General features: G+C 46.0%; 1 protein-coding gene across 1 annotated transcript in view; it reads right to left on the bottom strand.

Annotated features, from left to right (window-relative positions):
- nbeaa (neurobeachin a) overlaps positions 1–20,921 on the bottom strand; it is an 86,866-nt gene that overhangs the window by 13,766 nt on the left and 52,179 nt on the right. Inside the window, exons 14-37 of the mRNA XM_062406459.1 lie at positions 18,587–18,666; positions 18,237–18,299; positions 17,749–17,846; positions 16,690–16,782; positions 15,300–15,408; positions 15,077–15,158; positions 14,668–14,791; positions 14,366–14,558; positions 12,852–13,523; positions 12,190–12,636; positions 11,443–11,660; positions 11,183–11,336; positions 10,691–10,714; positions 9,375–9,555; positions 8,436–8,560; positions 8,260–8,328; positions 7,952–8,120; positions 7,246–7,610; positions 6,627–6,763; positions 6,161–6,315; positions 4,768–4,894; positions 3,725–3,844; positions 2,658–2,785; positions 1,888–1,949 (exon numbers count right to left, since the gene is read on the bottom strand). Coding sequence (XP_062262443.1) covers positions 1,888–1,949; positions 2,658–2,785; positions 3,725–3,844; positions 4,768–4,894; positions 6,161–6,315; positions 6,627–6,763; positions 7,246–7,610; positions 7,952–8,120; positions 8,260–8,328; positions 8,436–8,560; positions 9,375–9,555; positions 10,691–10,714; positions 11,183–11,336; positions 11,443–11,660; positions 12,190–12,636; positions 12,852–13,523; positions 14,366–14,558; positions 14,668–14,791; positions 15,077–15,158; positions 15,300–15,408; positions 16,690–16,782; positions 17,749–17,846; positions 18,237–18,299; positions 18,587–18,666 — 3,995 coding nt within the window. The remainder of the gene's footprint in view (positions 1–1,887; positions 1,950–2,657; positions 2,786–3,724; positions 3,845–4,767; positions 4,895–6,160; positions 6,316–6,626; positions 6,764–7,245; positions 7,611–7,951; positions 8,121–8,259; positions 8,329–8,435; positions 8,561–9,374; positions 9,556–10,690; positions 10,715–11,182; positions 11,337–11,442; positions 11,661–12,189; positions 12,637–12,851; positions 13,524–14,365; positions 14,559–14,667; positions 14,792–15,076; positions 15,159–15,299; positions 15,409–16,689; positions 16,783–17,748; positions 17,847–18,236; positions 18,300–18,586; positions 18,667–20,921) is intronic.

Here is a 20,921-nt window from a genome sequence, read left to right as displayed (position 1 = left end):
AATGTAGCAAGGAAGGAATGAGGATGTTTGATATGTGCAAAACAAATCTTACATATCATTTCTTATATGGTTCATTTACTTTTTTTATATATAGAGAGCTTTCTAGTCTAATCAATCACTCAAATGTCTTTACACTCCAATAAAGATTCATTCATTCATTCATTCAGCCCTACTGTGTGATTATTCTATCACTACCGAGCCGCCATCAGGGGTTATTCATTTAGGAACACTTCAGACTGTGGACCGGTGGAGCTCAGGATCAAACCACCGAACCTCTGGTTGGTGGACGACCCGCTGTCTCCCCAGAACCACAGCCACTTACGCAGATTTGAATTTTAAGCGGATTTGACTGCCTCTTCTTTCAGTTATCTTAAATATCTGAAATTCAAGCTACACACTAACAACAAGTCTGATAATTTCACGTAATAAAGCCGCCCTGCTAATTGATTTGCCTTCATTCTCCACAGTGGCCCTGCTTGAACACATGGTACAGTGAAATCTCTGTTGTTTCTCTGCTTAAATTGTCACTCTATCTAATCCTGGTTGAAAGATGTAGGCGTGATGTCAACTTGTACGAAGAGGCAGTAATTACAGAGATAAAAATAGCTTTTATTCAAGAGGAAACATAGCTACTGTTGCCATCTCCACATTAAAAAAGCTACAGCTGCACGAAACTGCTCGAAATGAGGATGCGAACCAGCTCCGGGGCTTCCTGAGTGTCGATTAGGACGCACCCATTTGAGAGCCTGTGAGTGTTTGTGAATATGAGAGTGGAGACTTCTGAGCAGGACGATGAGAGTGCTGCTGAAAGCCTAAAACTATCCCAGCTCCATTAGCTCCACTGGCTCTTAAAGGCTGCGAAGGACACATGGGAGCTTCTCCTGTTACATCCCCCCACCCAGACGATCAATATCTGGGCTAGGGTTCACTCTCCCGAGCCGGTAATGTCAGACAAGGCTGGAGCCGAGGGGTAATACTATACATGCTGACGAGCAGCCAGCCTGGAGGGTTGGATGGAAGGGGACAGGGAGTGGTGAGAGGAAACACAGCAGAGTGGTAGAAGATGAAAGCAGTTGCCACTGAGACAGCGAGTTCAAATGGACCAGAGGAGCAGAGGGGTTGTGTGGCTGGAGATGGAGCAGGAAGATGGGAGAGCAAGGAGAAGCAAAGACCAGGGTTAGGAAGAGCGAGAGGAAAGTGCACGGCTCCTCTGAAGATGAGATCTTTTAATGGCAGCGAGGATCTTAAAGAACAGAGAGGAGTTGGGGGACGAACTTGGTGACACGAGAGAGGAGACCACTGCTGCAGCATCAGGAGAAACCTCTGAACGGGTAAGTGCCTCTTTGCTGTAGCTCCTCTCAGGCTCATACCGGGAAATAGAGACAGTGGCTTTGGATGCAAGTTAAATAAATGAGCCCAGGAACATTGAGTTGAGCTGTGATGCCTTTGTGATTTAACGTGGCTCCTAAAAGTTAAAATCCAGAACAGAAGAGAAACGACATGGAAACTCGTCTTTTTAGGGGCCTCGATATTGAACCTCTGGTGTGATGGTGCGTATGAACTGATATTATATTACATCTGCAATGCGCTCATTACAAAGTCGGTTAGGGTAAGGGTTAGTCGAGGACGGATCAATAACTCCACGGCTTCCTGTGTGCATTCAACTTCGCCAATTATTGTGGTTCCACGAAAAAACAACAACACTTTAAGTGAACGAGAAACGCGACAAATTGAAGTTGTTTTTTTTCAGCCGTTGACAAAATGGAACCTGGGTGTGTCGTTGTGTGAGTGTGTGTTTGTGTGTGTGTGTGTGTGTAAGGGGGGGGGGGGGGGGGGGGGGGCAAAACATATAGACAGGCAGGGAAGGGAAGGGGAGGAGTTACCAACCTGAGAACAGAGCAGCATCACAAGCTCCACCACAGACGTGCTTGACTTCATACACACCAGGCCTGCAGCACAAAGACACACAGCACAGTCAGGAGCTTCTCTTTGCTTCTCCCTGACACACTCAAACATTCACACACTCACACACTCACACACTCACACACACACAGACACACACACACAAACACACACCTTGCCTCGAGACACAAAAATATCATCAAAGGTGACACTGTAGCCTCAGCGGTTTCTGCCACTGTTTGCAGTCATCACAGTCAGGTTTATAAAAAGCATGCCACAGAGAGGACAGGAACAAACAGTAGAGGAAAGGATGAGGGAGGAGAGGAGAGGGTTGGAGGGGGAGGGAGAGAGAGAAGGGAGCAGTAAGGGAGGAGAGGGAGAGAGAGAGAGAGCAACATAGAGACGGTGGATCACGAACACAGGACACCAGGAAGCAGGTGGGCAGACATCACATGGAGTCGAATCTAAAACAGCAGCAGCAGCGTCAGAGCTCAACTTGAACATAATCTGATCTAAACACTTTCATCTGACTAGCTGAACGAATAGTGGTGCAAAATACAGACTTCATACCTGCTGGACGAATGAGTGAAGCAGCCAGCTCAAACACGCACTCACCCGTTCACTCACTCACTCACTCACTCATCACATACACTCGCTCACTGCCATTAACGGTGAGGGACGGTGAATGGGGGGGTGGGAGGACTCCACAGAGAGACGCCACGTAGAGAAAAAGGAGCCGTGTACAGCACCTGTACCTTCTATGAGCAGTTCCTGCCCATGGCTACCCAGCAGCGTCCTGGACAGGAAGGGGGCGAAGTCCACAAAGATCTCCCTCAGCAGCGGCGCCACCTTCTCCAGGGCGCGCTCCAGCTTGGTGGTGATGCTGCGGGGCGGGAGAGGGAAGCGAGAGGAAGATGAGGAGAGAGGGAGTGAAGATCATATAAGCCACATTCAGATGAGGGCAGAGGAGCGTGTGAGGGGATACAGAACTCGAGGGGGATATTCATGTGCAGCCGTTGAGAGCGGGAGGAGGAAAAAACCATGCAGGATCGACAGGTGAGAAAAAGAGAAGAGATATTACACAGAGGGGGAGGGAGGGGGGGAGCAAAGGCAAGCTGAGAGAGAAAGAAATAGAAAACTGAAATGGACACAGAAGAACTTACAGAATGTGTTTGATGCTGGTTGGATATGGAAGCACGATGCCTGGGTTAGTATCTGTTGATGCTTCTACAGTTTAAAGACTAAATCGCCAGGCTAATCAACTTGGTTCTCTGAGATGAGTGAACCTAGAAGTGCATAAAAACTATGGCTTATTGTAAACTGCACTGGGAAAAAATATGGTATAATATGCGGCATAGTAACTTGATTTGTCTTTATACACGTGCCTTTGAGTGTATATTTTCTATTCAGTTAAGAAATGGAGAAAGTAAGGCAGCAAAGGATGGCGGTGGAGTGCGTCTTCTCCAACAGACCCGGGTCAACAGTATATATAAAAACCTGGATTAGCTTTAACCTGCTCAGCGAACCGGAAGGTTAGACCGACCAAGTTAAAGCAAACCGACGCCGCAGGTTATTTGCAAAGACGGCTTGACCCAGGTCTGATGTTTGAGTTCTGGGTTAGTGTGAGAAGACGGCCAAGCCAGAAGTCACAACATTGACTTTAAATATATAAAAGAATCAGCTCTATCAACATCGAGTCGCAGGAGAGTGTGTGCGTAGTAGAGTGTGTGCGTAGCAGAGGGTGTGTGGTGGAGGGGGGGGCAGAGGTGGGTTAGGGGTGTGTGGGGTGTGGGTATGGGGGACGGGACGGGTGTCTCCTTGCCTAAAACACTGTCCTGCATCTCGGGGGGCAGTCTGGAAGCCTGCCAGGGAGCTAAAGGACTTGAGCTCAGGGGGCGTCTGACCGCTGCGCAGCGCACACTGCGCCACCTCACAATAGGCACTGCAATACAAACCACACACACAAAGTACAGACACGCACACTGATTAGGGAACACGTGCACACTCACACGCACACACCGCACATGTCATAACAAACCGTCTAACAAGTCTAAGGAGAGAGCACATAGCAAACGTTACAGTACAAACTGCTACAAACCAATCATCTGGTGTTTGTTATTGTGATTCTACTTCCTCGTTGTGAACAGTCTCATACTTCAGATCATCATCTTAAATCTCTATCAGTGTCAGACGCCTTCACACAGAATGGAAACATACAAAAAAACAAACAGATTCATGCAAAGTGATCTGGAATCCATTGGTCTTATGGAATTATTGTTTTTTTAAAGATGGATTAAGAATCAGTGATATTATAATATAGTGATGTTAAAAAAAACACAGTTGCCACTTCAGGGGTGAAAAGCATCAGAGTGTAGACTGAGTAAGATGTGTGAGCGGAGAATGTGAGTTTAAAAAATACTCTGTTTTTATTATTTCATCATGTCAGCTTTAAAAAGTAAAGCAGGAATCTGTCAAATATCCTCTTTTTTGTGTCTTTTAATATTCTAGTCATGTTACCCAGCACAACTTGTTAAGTAACAAATGAAGTTGTCTTTCGTTATTACAGTTTTGACATTTGCTTGCTCCCTGACACTGTGTTGTGACCTGTTACAGGCATCAACAAGGATGCAGGTGCACTGCAGTTCATCTGACCTTAAAAATCAGTCATAAGAATTCTCTTGGAAGGAATGAGGACCAGAGTGTGAAATGAAATAGGGACAGGAATAAAATGGAAAAGGCTCAAGCACCCGAGACAAAACAGACAAATCAATGTAAAAACAAAAGGAGGAGATAAAACAGAACGAGCGTGAGGAAAGTGAATGGTCGAAGCCAATCCAGAGTTTTTGTGATGCAGCGAGCGCCGACCTCATGTTCTCCATCGTGTCTTCTGGCATGGGAGCCACCGTCTGCACCGCCGGCAGATTCTTACTCGTGGCACCGTTGACGAACGAGGAGGAGGAGGAGGAGGAAGAGGACGCGGAGTCTGTGGCACCTGGACAGAGGAACAGAAGCGAGAGGGATGAGGAACCTTGAACAATAAAGTGACGTCGAAAGATTCGCGAGCTGGATAACGATGAAGGAAAACGTATTAATGTCCCGGTCGACTGTGACCAAATTCAATTTGGATAGAATTTCACCGGACATGCAGCCGCTCGTCTCCTCGTAATGTCCCCGATTGTGAAAACAGCTTTGTAATCAATACACTGAATCCATTCCAGGGAACAAATCCTTTCCTCGTCCACTATGCATGTTTGATACAGAACAACATGTCTGACAAAGCCTTGATTACAAATCCACTCTGCTATAATGGATCTGCTCAGTGTGATGCTGTGTAGAAACAGTGCAGGGCTGCATGTCAGTGTTTTGATTTTTTTGTTTGTTTTCCAGCTTCCACAAAACCTGGTGGAAAGTGGGACACGAGCCCAAAAAGAGATTCATACAAAAGGATGTTTTTTTCTTTCCCACTTTCAATAACATTGTCAGGCTCTTTAGGACATTTTCACAGTTTTTTTATCAGGGAATAATTCAGGGATGATGATGACAAAAGAAACATTTAGAGGACTGATGTCTTTGAGTGTGTTCAGTTTGTTGCAGCTTGATTCATTTTAAGGAGGCTGTTGGGCCTCGGTTGGTATTCGCTCCATTGAGTTTCATTCTATCCTGGTTATTACCTCCACCAGGGAGGTTATGTTTTCCCTGACATTTGCAGGATTATTTAAAAACTACTCATCTGATTATCATGAAATTATGCGGAAGGGTCTGAAATGACCCAGGGAAGAACACATAGGATTTTGGAGTAGATCCAGTCAGGTAAAGTGTTAGATGTGCTCTCTGGATGCATATTGGGTTTAAATTTCTTCCTGTAAATAAACATATCTTGTTGGAAATATGTAGTCCACATGTTTAACATGCTGTTAAAAAGTCACTGAATTACTCTTCTTGTTCATGTCTGATATTTTACACTCTGTGTGAGTAACGTACTTCATTCGTGCCCCTCCCCAGGCTAAGACTCATTTTGATCAGATTAGTTTGTTTCTATTCCCGACTGACGACGGCAGAGAATAGAATGTTTTGTAACAAGAGACGAAATTCTGCTTCTGCCTTTGAATCGCTTGAAGCCTTTCACCTGAACCCTTTCATCCCCCTGCTGTCGTCTTGTCTGCTGCCTCTCCTCAAATCGCACACTGAATAGATGCAGTGCAAAGTAAAAAAAAGAATCCAATAAATACGTTGATAAGCACCGAGCATCATCTCTCACCTGTAGTGTTGATCATGCTCTTGGGTGTTGCTGTCGCGGCAGCAAAGATGTTGGGTGTGGAGCCCGCCGCGGTCGACCCGCCAGTGGTGGGTGTGCCCACGGTGTTGACTGACAGGCTGCCGGGTGGCGGCTTCTTGACTGGAACCACGACACTCCTGTAAGAGACGAGACACATTTCTAATCTGTGAGCCATCAGGAGTTTTTGATGAGTGTGAAGGTGAAAGAAGAACATTCTGTTAGCTTGTTCATTGTTTCCATCCAAATTGCTTTTTTCCAAAGGCAGGATGTTTTGTGTGTTTTTAAACAATCAATTAATTGATTTCTGTGTCCAGGGTTTTCTGGATGTAAAGCAATTTGTTAGAAAAATATAGAACAGGCTGGAAAAAAGGTGATGAACTGATTGCTGTGCCAGGCTGGATCGACTCTGTCTCTGTCTCTTGTAGGTCAAACAGCCGGTGGGACCGACCTGTCGAAGGAGTGGAACTGCATGGGCAGCATGGGGTGTGTCTTCAGGGCGGGGTCGGGGTGGTAGGGCGTCGGCCCCGACTCCTGACCCAGGTCCCCTCCATCGACTGGTCCTGCCACCAAACTCTTCAGGATCTCCTGCGTTACAGACAGAACAACAGACCTGGTGAGAGCAGGTCACAAGCTGCAGGATGTGATGAGGTGAACGCCTTGTTTTTGAATACTTTATTTTGGCTTTGATATTTATCATGATCCAAAACAAAAAAGTATTAATGCCTCTAAGAAAATTTTACTGAAAAGCTTATTTCTAGCAGTGAGCGATGAATGAAAGTGAGTCAGAGAAGGAACATTACACAACCTCACTATGAGGAAGAACCTTGACCCCATTCAGACCCGACGTTACAATTCTTTAGCTTTGTCATTCAAACCACATTGAAAGGTGCACAAGGTCAAGTGTGATCTCAGCAGTGAGGAGTAAATTCAAATGTGTTTCCTGAACCATCATCTCTATTGGTAGAAATATGTCCATAATTAAACCGGCTGCAGAAATAAAATGTGCCCATTAGTGATTTTTTTCTGAATATTTCAGGATGCAATGAGCCAATGTCCCACAGACCCACCTTGACATTGATGCCTTTGTTTGTCTGACTGATGCTGGAGATGGACGAGGGCGGGGCGTTGGGGTTGGAGCCGGGGTTGTGGGGAGAATCCAGAAGGCTCTCCTGTGACCTCCTGACGTCAGACAGGCTGCACAACAGGTCCGTGCCTCCTCCTCCTCCTCCCCCCATGTCTCTGTCTCGATCCCTGTCTGTCTCTCTCCCGACCAGGCCCAGGCCCAGGCCGAGACCCATCTCCGAGCCGTTCAGGGACCCGGCCACGTGACCCTCCTCTCCGATGCCCGAGTCCGTGTGGGGGAGTCCGGCCCGGGGAGAGTCATCCGAGGGGGTGGGGGTCTGCTTGTCGGAGAAAGCTGTGGCTGGGTGCTCTGGATGAAGGGGGAGGGAATAAAGAATCAAATGTAATGTGTTTATGAGGATAGTTACTCAGAAAAATACATCTCAGGGGAGATTCCATAAAATAGTTTCTGTTTTTAAAATGTCTTCCTCAGCCATTTTCCTCTTGTTTGTGAGCTTTCATGTCACTGCCTGGTAACACCATGTTTTTCTTCCTCCTTCTTGCTTTATTCCTCTTTAAGTGTCTCTCGACAGCAGGTTTTGTTGTTCGCCTGAAGCCTGTACTCACCACACCAACGCTCAAATAATGACTCAGCAGTCATCCAAGCACACCCCATTAAGGATATTGCATCAGAAGAGAAATGATAATCACCTGTACTGGTTGGGGAGTTGATCTCGTGACGGATGCTTCTCCCTGATAGGCTGGTGGATCTGCAAATCTCCCGCTGGGGTTCCAAGATGTCCCGGTACTTAGACACCATGAGGACCGAGATGAAGTAGACGACTGCCAGCGCCAGGAACTGAGCTTGCTTACTGTCGTCCTACAGGAACCAACACAGACAAGTAATTCAGTGGAGGAAAAAAAAAACATTCAGGCATTTCCTCCCTCGTATCTATAAACATAAAATACTGCATACACAATAAAAATACACACACACACACACACACACACACACTTACCACGTCTCTGAATACTACAGCTCGGAGACGGTTGATGTCGACATCCTGAAGGAGTCTGTCTGGATCCTGCTGAATATGGAAAACAGGTGTGTCGCACATATACCCGTGTCTCTGTGTCCGATTTCAAGTGTGTGTGCAAGATGTGTATTTGATTTGAGTGTGTGTGTGTGTGGTACCTTGCTGGTGTTGGAGGCACTGTGCAGGCTGTCCTGTGACTTGCTGCTGGTTAAGGAGGACTTGCAGCTCCGGTCTCTCTGTCTCTGCCGGCATTCCAGACAGTTCCTCACCGCCACGCAGCAAACTGACGGAGAGACGGAGGCCGAGAGGAAACGTGTGAGTGTCGTGTGATGGTTGGGTCTTTTATATCACATGTTCAAAAGGTGTGTATAATAAATAAAACCAGAGACGCCCCATATATGCAATATAGATCACATATAAATTGAATATAGGGCTGCAACACAACTAGTCATTATTTTATTTTCATTATAGATTAATAAGCACTTTATTTCTAAGGATGGAATCAAACAATTCTATAAATAAATATGTTACCATCATTTTTCTTGTAAAACCATTAAAAATAATACTTTAAATACTTCAAACAACCCATCGATAATTTTACAGTTTTATGTATATGATAGTAACAGGTAATAATAGCAAATGTAATAAATCATGTTAGACCCAAGGATTAAAAGACTACAAAGAGTAATATGAAGGGACCGGAGGGACATAAATTGCAAAAAACACACATTTTGTTTCCTTAAAAAACGTTTTTCCATTTTGTATGCCTGTCCACACTAGTGCTGAATCAGAAACCTAATGGATAAGACACTAGAAATTATAACAATCTACAATTTCAAGTTAAGTTATTAAGCAAAATTGCTGAATCTTTTGTTTCCAATTTGTAAATCTGAAGAACTTTTTCTTAGAATTAAATGATCTATGTTATTTTAATATATTTGGGTTTTGCAATGTTTGACCCAAAAAAAAGCGATTTCGATTGACATTATTAGAATGAGGAGTGCTTTTTTTTTGGATTACCGGTCCATGTGTGAGATCAACCACATTCACAGTTTTAAAATGTTCATCGAGATTAGACCCAGCCAGCGAGCACCCACCCAGGCGGAGACACTGCCTCATCAGCCCTCCCGACGACATGTTCTTCTCGGCCTCGATCTCGCTGAAGTTGAGGGAGCTGGCGAACACCAGCACGTCCACCATGGCCATGAGACGCGAGAGGAAGGTGACCGCCGTCTCCGAGGACATGCCCTGCGTCGCCTCGATGTTCTCCAGCTCCGTCTGGGTAACAGGGAGGAGAAACGCACACATGCTTTCCAGTCATTCGGTGTCAAACCAGCACATGAGCACAATGACCTCAGTGGTTTCAGGAAGGTGGTGACGTACTGAAGTGTCCTCCCCCTTTTTAAACATTTAAACGTGACCTCTAGAAGATGTTCGCTGCCGGGTCTCGACCACAACAGTCATGCTGATCAAGTGAAATACACACTTATGATGACGTCTGGCAACATGAGGTGCTCTACACAACACACAGGAAGTACAGCCTGATGACACACAGGTGATGGTAACAGTGGGGTTGTGACAGTTGCAGTGGGGCCTATTAGCAGTAACAGCAGCGGTGTGGAGACAGACAAAGCTAGACTAAGATCCCCTTACGTTCACACCAGCCTAAGTGTTTAATTACAGGATCTTCAGTGTAGCTACTGGAAACAGATCTGAAGGCAGCATTGGCTTCTGAAAAGACTGTGTGGATTTCTGTGTCTCTGCTTCAGCGAGCAGGACGTGCACGGCTGCGGAGAGTCGACACAAAGTGCAAGCAGCCGGGGGCTCCTCCGCAAAGGTGAGCACACACATTCGTTGGGGGGGGGGATAACAGACACAAGGTGGAAACAGAAGGACTCGGGGTTGGTGTTCTTAGCTCTCCTGGTGATGGTGAGAGTCTCAGGCTCTTTACGCACCTCTCCCCCTGTGCCTCCTCCCCCAGGAACAGGGGTCACCTCCTCTCCCTTTGACCCCCTCTGGGGTCCGGCTCCTCCTGCCTTCTTTAGTGTTGATACAAATGGGACAGGCTTAGCAGATGCAACCCTCAAGGTCTCCTGGAAAACTCTCATGCTTTTGTCTTTTTTCCTCTAAACAAATCTTCTCAATCTTATTTCTCCCACTTCCTGTCTGTTTTAGTCCACTCTATCTCCCTTGTGTCATATTCTTACAATGTCAGGATATTATATATTTAAGAATCAGACACCCATAATATTTATAACAGTATAAAGGGGAATACAGATTAGCAGCAAAAGGAGCACAACAAGTAGAAACACTATGGATGTCAGACAGGCAAGGGTTAGTGTCAGTCACAATGGTAAATAAACCAGAACGTAGTATTAGTAGAATGTAAAGAGAGGAAGAAACCACAACTTACAGCGTTGGCACTATTCTTAGAACTCTGCACATGCAAACAAACAGACAAAAACAGAGACAAAAAGGAACGAGAAAGTACGTAGAACACATGTAACACAGAGAAGAAAAGGAAAAAAGAAGGATGATTAAAAGAAACAGATTAATACACCGTCAAATCAAATATCTTGTTAATTAAAAGGATTAAGGCAACGACCAAATAAAGGTTAAAAATGCTATGACACAAGTGTTAGATTTGCAGTTAAATACAGAGAGACACAGATAAATGGAAAAATGTTTTTAGAGTTTAATTAATTGACCAATTATTTAATTTATTGCCAAACTAAACAGATTTTTGTTTGACATTAAACCTTTAAGAATTAAAAAGTAGTTTTTAAACGACATTAATCGACTAGAATCCGGTTGAAGAGGCTCTTCCTATTCAGAGTCCTATGAAAGCAGCTGTTGACCTGCAGTTCTCCCTCCTACCACAGAGGGGCAGAGCGGAGCCACTTACGGAAGGGGAGGTGGCGGCGGACAGGAGAGGAAGGATGCCTCCACAGGCGATGATGATGTTGTCCACCATCTGAGAAATGAGGTGGATGGTGTTGTGGACGAAGATGATGTTTTCATTGCTGTTCACGAAATCCATCACCGACTTGGTTGAGTGGCTGAAACGGAAAACAAAGAGTTTGATGGATGATCCGAAACCAGTAGAGACATCAGAGACACCGAAGATCTGATCACAGCGACATGTCAGAGGGTGTTTTCCCTCACCTCCTCCACACGTGCACGTCGGTCTCCAGGGCGAACAGCAGGTCGGTGAGCAGCCTCTGGTGCATGGGGGACCACTTGAACTCGGGGATACGGAACATGGTCGTGCGTGGGCCGGGGCTGAACTGCCGGCGCTGCTCCTCCGTCATGGGCATTCCCCTGAAGCCCAGGTCCACGCGGAGGTCCCGCTCCAGCTGCGCGGCGGTGCGGCCGTGAAGGGCCTGCAATGGGGGGGGGGGGAAGATGTGGTCAGACTCGGAAATAGATTCAGAAATCTAAATCTGTTTCATTAAAGAAGCCCCCGGAGGAGTTTCCGTGACCTCTGATTCGGTTTTCAATGAGCCGTTGGAAAATCAGCTCGTGTGTGGGCAGTCACTGGGTATTTCTGCCCGGACAAATTGTCCATGGCCGTGCATTTTAGTGGAATTAGCAGCAAACACAATCCAATCACCAAGGGGCAGCGGTGGCCTGAAGTATGGAGGAGGAGGAGGAGGAGGAGGAGGAGGAGGAGGCTCGTGACTGTTCAGTCCTTGGAATGAAGATTATTGTAGATGGAGGTGATTCGCTAATTATAACTTACAAACCTTTTCCACAAACTTTGATAAAAACCGTAGAGGAAAATACATGATTTCACTTAAATCTGTACAGTATGTTATGATGTCATCACACCTGATATGAAAACAAACTCTTGTAACTCTTCTAATCACAGTGATCCAGCAGTTTACATCAGAATCAGAAACACAAACACACCTGAGTAGTCGCGGTCGTTTGGATCTTCTTTGTGTCTTTGTCCTTCCCGTCGTCCGACCTCTCTGTATCCGAGGTGGTGCTGGCCGTGTCTCCGCCCGTCTTCTGCCCAGCGGCCTCTCCCTCCGCCCCGGCCGTGCCCTCTCCCTCTGGGAAATCTGGTCTGGAGGCCGCCTGGATCTGGATCTGGCTCTCGGCCTCAGCAATGGAGCTGATGTCAGCGATGGGGCTCTGGATCTTGAAGAGCCCGTCCTCCGGTAGCTCCCCGGCTGTGTGGCTCTGGGTCTGTAGATCAGAGCCGCAGCTGGTCATGTGGGCGAGCAGACTGAGGTCGTCACTGGCGCTGGTGGTGGAGAGGGAGGGCACTGGGCCGGATGAAGTGGGCTGCTCTGGACTGGGCAGCACCAGGGGGTCTGTGGCTGCCAGAGCTGGAAGAAGCTTCTCATCAACCTGGAGGAGATGAATGGGGAAATAAAAGTGAGCAGAACTTTTTCACAATGTGCAAAGTTTGCAGCAAAATCTCGTTTTCAGAGAAAGATAGAAAGTGGAGATACGACATTGACTGATCGGGTTTATTAAATTCTTGGACCGCGGGGGGGGGGAGGGTGGCTCCACAGATAAGATTTTAATTCATCAGCAGCAATAATCTTCATAACAAATCCTACCTTGCTGAAGAGAAACCCGTTGTTGCTCGGGACGCTGTCCTTCTCATCAGCCAAAGTGATGAGGGGCCCCATGTTCCCGTCGTCCTCCAGGCTGACCCCCGAGAGCCCCAGGCTGGGCCCCAGTCCAACCCCTGAGGCCGGCGTGTCATCTTTAGGCGCCAGACTCCCGTTCATGTTCTGGACGACAGCGCAGTAAGCACTGTCCAAGAGAGAGTCCACCTCCACCAGAGGCCCGTTCTCCATTCCTCCCCCACCTACTACAACCACACCTCCACTAAGGCCTTCAGGAGAAAGGTCGAGGTCATCCAGCTTCACCTCTGTGGCCTCTACTTTCTCGGCTTTAATGTCCACCAGCAGGTCGTGGACCTCCACCCTCACGCCTGGCCCGGCGCTCTGCTCGCCGGGCGTCAGGGCCTCTCCGTTGGGTCGCTTCACGGCGCCTTCAGCCAGGAGGTTGGCCCCCTCGCTGTACTCGGCCTCGCTCTCCGGCGTCTGTGTCTGGGAGTTGTCGTCGATCTCCAGGTTCCCGTTGACCACAGGGGCGGGCACAGCAGAGAGCCCGGAGATGGTGGACACACAGCCTTTCTTCCCTTTCTTCATGTTCTCCTCCTCCTGACGCTGGTACTCTTCGTACATCTTAGCTAAGTATTCCTTGTGGGCCTCGTAGGTCACCTGGGACAGAGGATGGGTGTAAATGTAGTGTCATCGGAACACAAGCCCTGACGATAGCTTAACTCAATATCTATAATGTCCACGTTCATAAAGCTCATTGATCATAAGCAGTGATCAAACTGGGACAGACTGCTCTGACCACAGTGTTAGACCAGTATCTATAACGTCCCCTCACGGCTGTGCTGCCATGAGAAGGAAGTGCATGAAGAGGCAAAAAAGGTGCAGTCACTTATTGAACATTATGTCCATGATGAATCATTCAGGGTCTTTCAGGGCAATGAACCAAGAAATCATAATTAAAAATAATCAATATGTACAAATCAATAAGCTTTTGTTTAGCCTTTATGACAGTTTCAGTCTCTGTATCAATAAAGGAAAATCATTACTGCCAGTTCTGTGTAAATTTTTGGGTGCAACAGATTTGAAGTCGAGTGGATAGGCTGTCATTGTCATTTGAGGCGGCTGTGGCTCAGGAGCGGGTTGTCCACTAACCAGAGATCTGAGGTTTGATCCCAGTCTCCCCAACTCCATGTTAGTTTAACATCTGTGCCGGTAGTGTGTGCGTGTGCGTGTGTTTGTGAATGTGTGAGGTATGACCAAGTAAGTTCTGTGAAGTGCTTGAGTGGTCATCTAGACTAGGAAGGCTTCTACATAAATACAGCCCATTACAACTGTAAAGCAAATATTCCTCAAGGATCGCCACAATGCAGCTTGACTTGACAAATCGGTATCTACTTCTGTCAATATCTTTAAACACTCATCCCATGGGATAAAAGAGCAGCATGAAAAAGTGCCTGCAAAGAAAATCTGATCAGGAAGTCTGAAAAATGTATTCATCTTACCTTGGAGTGTGCGATGGACAGGGTATCGACCCACACCCTCCAGCCGCCCCATTCGTATTTGATGGCGTGGTAGAGCAGGATCCTGAATATGTTGTACACCATCTCGGTGATTTTCTGCTCCTCGGGGCTCTTGGGGTTGATGTATCCGAGGGAGAACATCCAGTCCTGCCACACGGAGCACTGCAGCAGGCAGCTGGCACACAACACAAAGACTCAATGTGAGCATGAAAGAGCAACAGTCATTGTAAGGAGCCAATGGGCTCGCAGGTGAATTGACGTGCGGCCGCTTGCGTGCCCCTCACCGGCGGTTTTCGCGGCTGTTGCTGAAGAGCTTGATCATGTCGGAGAGAAAGAGTCTCCGGACTTCCATCAGCTCGGCACTGGGAGAGGAGTTCTTCAGGAGGGTCGCCACTACTTTCAGAATCACTGGGTGGGAGGTGAAAAATCGGGTGAGGTGAAGAGGAAAGAGGGAGAAAGGAGAATGAGTGAGAGGGAGAAGCACAAATCTATAAACCGTGTTTTGAATAGGAGAGAACAAATGTGAGGGTAAGGGAAGTGTGAGGCAGGTCAATAGGCGACAGACGGCATCAGCTCTGAATTCAGGCTTTGTTGTTTATTCACTTGCATTAAAAAAACACTGTGTTGTTAGCAGACCAAAGAACACACAGAGAGAGAGAGAGAGACGCAGGTTTCAGCGCTTTTCATACTCACTGGGGTTCTGGATCTTGACGGTGGAGTCGGGCTCAGGGTGGGGTTTGTGGACCACCTGGGTGCAGACCTGCTCGGTCAGAATCTGCACACAAGTCACAAGACACAAGATCCACAGAGTTCAATGACATGCGGAGACAATCACTGGAAACGGTCGCACACCTCCTGTGCACGGCTAGAAGAGTGATGCCGTGTGTGAAAGAGCCGCTGCCAAACAAGCACCCACCTCGTACAGCGTGTTGTAGGTGGTGATGGAGACGGTGTTAGTGTGCATCATCAGCCTCTCACCCAGCAGCGTGAACAGACTGTGCGTGTGCATGATCTCTACCTTCCTCCTGCAGGGAATCACAAACACACACATCCAGACACACACACGCACACACACAAACACACACACACACACACACACACACACACAGAGGGTTTATTATTCAGTACAGAACTTGCGACGGCTGAAGCTGACAGTGATCGCCACTGGCCCAGTGACATGTGGCCCAGTCAGTTATGATGGGAGGATAAGAAACAACACGGAGACAAGAATAGAACGACAACACCGCAGGAGTAACCGAGGCAACGCTCGCACGGCTGTGAATAAGTAATTTGCGACTGTTTAACAGACCAGAGGCTTTTAATTTGAAAGGTTCAGACATCAGAGCTGACATGAGCGTTATTGATGAACCCTGCGTTGTCTGTGTGCGTCTCGAAAAGTGAAGAAACGGAGAAGTACCACCACAAATATACGATGTCTTCATATAGGGCAAATAATATGTTTTTCTCAGTTTAACAAAATTGCATTTGACAGAACGTGTGAGTAACATTTCCCAGAGGAGCTAAACACATACCTGCATATACTGTTAATAAGAACATCACAAAATAAATATGCTCTATTTTTCATGATAAGCCATTAAGTGTTTTTCTTTTATGTATTGATCTCTAAGATTTTATTACACAGCTTCTCAAAACATTTCCAAGGACAACTTCAAAGTCTTTTATTGCTTATTAGATTTGACATTGTGTCTCAAACCACAGTGAAGAAACCCACACAAATCTAAAATTGGTTTTAGTGTTTTTATCCCATTTTTTAAAGATTGATAATTTCTTAGATTCTCTGCAAAACCCTTCGAATATGTGTTGCGATTTATATTAATATAAAATAAAGCATTGTCTATGGCTGTTCTGCATGATGACATGATGACATGTAGAGTTAAAGGAGGACTTCAGCTTCAAAGGAAGTTGAAGTGGGCGGGGGGGGGTCTGAAGGTGCAGGGCTCAGGTGCAGCTTGGCCCATGTTGTGCAGTAAGTGGCGTGTTATGTCACATGGGAGGATTAAATCCCCCAGCATTCATTGCTGCTCATCAAGGCCCCCCCGACCCCCCCCCGCCCTGCCAGGGCACGCTGTCAGAATTATTATTCCGCCTGGATTTGATGATGAGGACATTATCTTCAAGTACACACACACACACACAAACACACACACACACACACAAATAACCAACACTTCTCAGTTCACTGGAGACTGCACTGCTCTGTTTTTTTCCGGTTTTTAGCGATGACATCATAAAACATTTGCCTTTTTAAAGAAAACCCCTCCGCAGTGAGAGAAGCAGGTGCTTACTTGTGACCGAGGTGCTTGAGGAAGTAGCCCAGGACTTTGAGGGCTTGGACCCGGATGCTCTCGCTCTTGGAGGCCAGGAGTTTGCAGATCACCCTGCGACATGTCAACACACAGCCACAAGCGTTTCACATCACCGAATGAGTTACACTACGTTAGATGAAGGCGACAAGTACAACAAAAAAATGTGTAATCAAAATAAAGATCAAGGCGTTGTGCTGTGTGTGGTAAACACCTGCTGCCTGATACTCAGTCAACCTCCAAGTCAACATGGAGACTGACTCTTCAAACGCAGGAAGATTTCAAAGTGAAAAGAAAATGTGGCGACGCATAAGAGAGGAGTTACCATTGCAACCTTAAAGAGTTCCATGAGTAGGCCACATTGTTTATGCTTTGACACTTTACTGTTTGTGACATCAGAACTGGAACTGATGCAAAAAAGCTTTATGGATTCAAACTACTTAAAAAAACATACTTGGATCTTCAGACTACATTCATTCAAAAAGACCAAGAGCTGAGAGATTTTTTTTTTTTTTTCATCTGAGATACATAAATTCAAATTTCCTTATTCACTACTTGGTTTTGAAACCATTTTTATTGAATCTGTGAATTACTTAGAATTTGACCACATCAGTAATATGAGTTTTCATCAGTAATGTGAAATGTGAACCCACATATGTATACATATAGACATATATACATAGATATATATATACATATGTGTATATATACGTGTGTGGATTTTTCAATTGTTTAATGTATGGCCTTATTCTTAGTAATAAAGTGACTGTTGCTAAATGTATTGTGTATGAATACATTCCACTGATTTTCTGAATATTATATTGGATTTGTTTGTTCCTAACTCATAATTTAAATACATACAAAGCTAAAAACTTATGGTTAAAATCATAAAACGAAAGATCTTGTTTCATCTCAGTAGAATCTAATTTTACATCAGATATTTTGATGAGTGTGTGTGTATGTGAGTGTGTTTGTGTGTGTGTGTCTGCGTGTGTGTGTGTCTGTGTGTGTGTGTACCCCACGTGTGGGCAGCACACTCACCTTATTCCATTTCTCTGATCGAATGCAGGGATCATGGACGCCGGGTGCTCAGACATCAGAGCCACCAGCAGCTGGAGCACGTCGTGGATGTTCTCATCCTGCAGAGACAAAGAAAGCAAAGTGGCGCAGGTGAACAAAGGAGGAAGAGGAGGAAACCCCACGGGACGGATGAATAGAGGGTTAATAGGACGAAGAGAGAGGTGGACATGGAGGAGGGGGGGGGGGGACGACTGCGGAGGAGCGTGTGGCATAATACAACAAGAATAGACATAATTGTTACAGAGGAGCACATTCTGTTCAGTCCATTGTTGCACCATTTTTCATGCTGTCACTGCGCCGGGGCTGACTCACACTCTCACTCGTTTAAGTGGACCATAACTCCAGCCCACAATTTATAATGCCCATTTTGCCACCAGCTCCACTCAAGAGCTCGCACCCTCTCTCCTCCGTCTCCTCCGTCTCCCCTGTCTCCCTCTGTCTCTGTTTACCTCATGCATGGTCAGTAGGTAGTTGAGAATGCTCTGCAGCTCGTCCTCCTTCACGCCCCGGTCCTGTGGAAAGAAAACCAATCTTTTAGGTTTTTCTGTTACATCCTGGTGACCTGAGATAACGTCATTTATTCTGTCCGATGGCTCATTTTAACCGTGAATCAGCAACAACCTCACACAGGAAGGAACAAGCTAAACAGTGCTCTGTTCAGGCTGCTGGTCTATAATGTGATTCACCACAAACACACAGATTTCAGACGGAGCTGCTGGTCCCTCGGCGGCGAGAAAAACAAAGCGATTTCATGCAACTTCATCAATGCGGTGGAGATAATCGGTTTCTCTGGCCTTACCTTCAGTATCAGCTGTTTGAGGAAGAGGAGCATGAAGGCCCTGAGCGAGATGATCTCCTTCTGGGACGGCCGCGGCCCGTCTGCACACAAAACACAAACAAGAGAATCATTTCCTGTTAGAAGTCACATTTTTTATCCGAGATACAGATCGGCTAAATAAGCCTGTAGTCCAGGCTGAGTGAGTTCCACTGTTTACTGATATGAGCTTTTATTAGTCTGCCTGGAGAGCGGAGACAAGCTTCTTAACTCACACAAACTCACAGACAGAAGTGGGAACTGCAATTAAATCACTGTCATTACCTCCAGAGGCAATCTGGATATTTTAACTTGAACTAATTTAACTGATAACAGCAAAGATGTGACTGATAGTCCCACTTATTCAAACCAAACAAGCATCCCATCCCACGGATTCCTCATTAAAGCTCTGGTACTCGATCAGGTCTGTGGAGGGCTACAGAGAAATGAAATAATCAAGCTCACCATTTATAGGACTGACATCTTTGTCGAGTTTCCTAAAGGCCACAGGCGTCCTCTGCCTTTAAACACGATTTGAAAGCTACAAAGCTCCGTCTCGTTCACGATTATTCAACTTTCTGTTTCACCTCCATTGTCTTTGTTCGTTCTGACATTTGGCTGTGAAACAACCCTGCTCCTTCCACCTCTTCAAAACCACGACCCAGCGGCACTTTTAAACGGTTCTGAAAAAACCCCCCTCAAACAATGGCATTTCATTTTCCAGTGATGTAATTAGGTTTTCATTTAATTTTTGAGGCGTTTAATGTGCCAGACGCACTCCACGCTCACGCTGATTGATGAATCGGCTCAAAATGGCTGCCAAACAACTCGCTAATGGAACGCGGAGCCAAACAGCCTCACAGATGAATCGATTCAGATCCAAACAAGAAGAGACCCGGCCCTTTAATGTCCTCCTCTTTAATGGTCCCAGTGTCCACAGGCCGTTAAAGTCGACTTTGTCCCTACTCGTTCTCCACCTTCCTACAGATGTCATTAACAAACAAACACTCGCTACACAATGACCCTCGTAAGCGCACACTGCTCTCATCAGCATTCCAAGCACCCGGCAGAGGGTTTGTCAAGTTTACAAGGCAACAATAAACATTTATGGCGATCGGCTTGTGTGCATTTGCCACCGTGCACTTTGCCGTGTCAGGGACGTCTGGAAAAAAACCCAGCCTGATTTGAATTCGAGCCACAGAGGGAGAAGCCCTGCAACTGCAAACACGGGAGCTGAATAAAAAAACGCACCTTGTCCTTGCAGAACTCTTTAACTGATATCTGACCCCAAAGCTGCAAAAGCCAGCTGATGTAAGCTCGGCAGACTGATGGAGCCTCAAGATTTGAGGCTTTCTCTCTTTGTCGTGCTCCGCCGGGCCCTGAATCACGAGTGAAGTGTGTGTACGTGTTCCACCGGCTCCTCGCGACGCCAGAGCACGACACCGGCGCTGTCCTCTAGGATCCATCATCGTTATCTGTCGAGCTGGTACATAGAGGTGGAATGGAGACACTCGTGGTTCAACCATCCATCATGGTTCACGCAGCAGCTCCGAGTCAAGCAAGTGAACATGTGCCGGTGTAATTTCGTTTTTTTTTTTAAGAGGTCTTTTGTTAACGGAGGATTTGAATAAAGCTTCTAATCATCTAAACCTCCTCTCTGGGGTGAATCTAATTATCATCCTCTTCTCTTTCAAATTAATTTCCCTCTTCTTGCGCTCTGTACATGCCAACCTGACTCAACCGTTTTATCCAGTCATTGTGAAATTGAATGCTCTTGCATGTGCTTGGGAGTCAGGGCATGTATGAAAGAGTGAATGTGTTCTGACTGGATCTGAAACTCTATTTGAATAACTGTGATTTATGATGAATTATGCTTTAGCTCACTTGAGGACATTTGTGCTTAAATTTAAAACTAGGCGAAATCCATGATGTTACAAAACAATATGAAAGGTATCACTGAGGTTAGAAAAATAAAACACTTTAGCTGAAGAAATAAATTAAACTCAGGCACATAAACCTTTTCTTCTTAATCAGTGTTTCTGTTTTATTATTATTAAGAGTTCAAAAGCAACACAGCTCTGTACCGGAACATAATGGGCCCGAGGTGTTTTCATTATGTACAGACTTCTTTTCAACCAACAACTTAAAAAGAGTTATTTGTAAAAAAAAAAAAAGTATGAGGACAACTTGAAGAGGAATTACGTGTCTCTAAGCGGATTAAAATTCAGTTGCTGGATAAAAATACACTCAGAAACGGTGTTTATCTGAAACAGGGATTCAACCTCGTGACTTCAAGCTGAGACACACTCACATATCATTA

The sequence above is a fragment of the Platichthys flesus genome, chromosome 15 (assembly GCF_949316205.1).
Source record: "Platichthys flesus chromosome 15, fPlaFle2.1, whole genome shotgun sequence".
In the NCBI taxonomy this organism is placed as follows: domain Eukaryota; kingdom Metazoa; phylum Chordata; class Actinopteri; order Pleuronectiformes; family Pleuronectidae; genus Platichthys; species Platichthys flesus.
The sequence above is the reverse complement of the archived record's forward strand: the minus strand, read 5'-3'. Positions and strand labels throughout refer to the sequence as shown.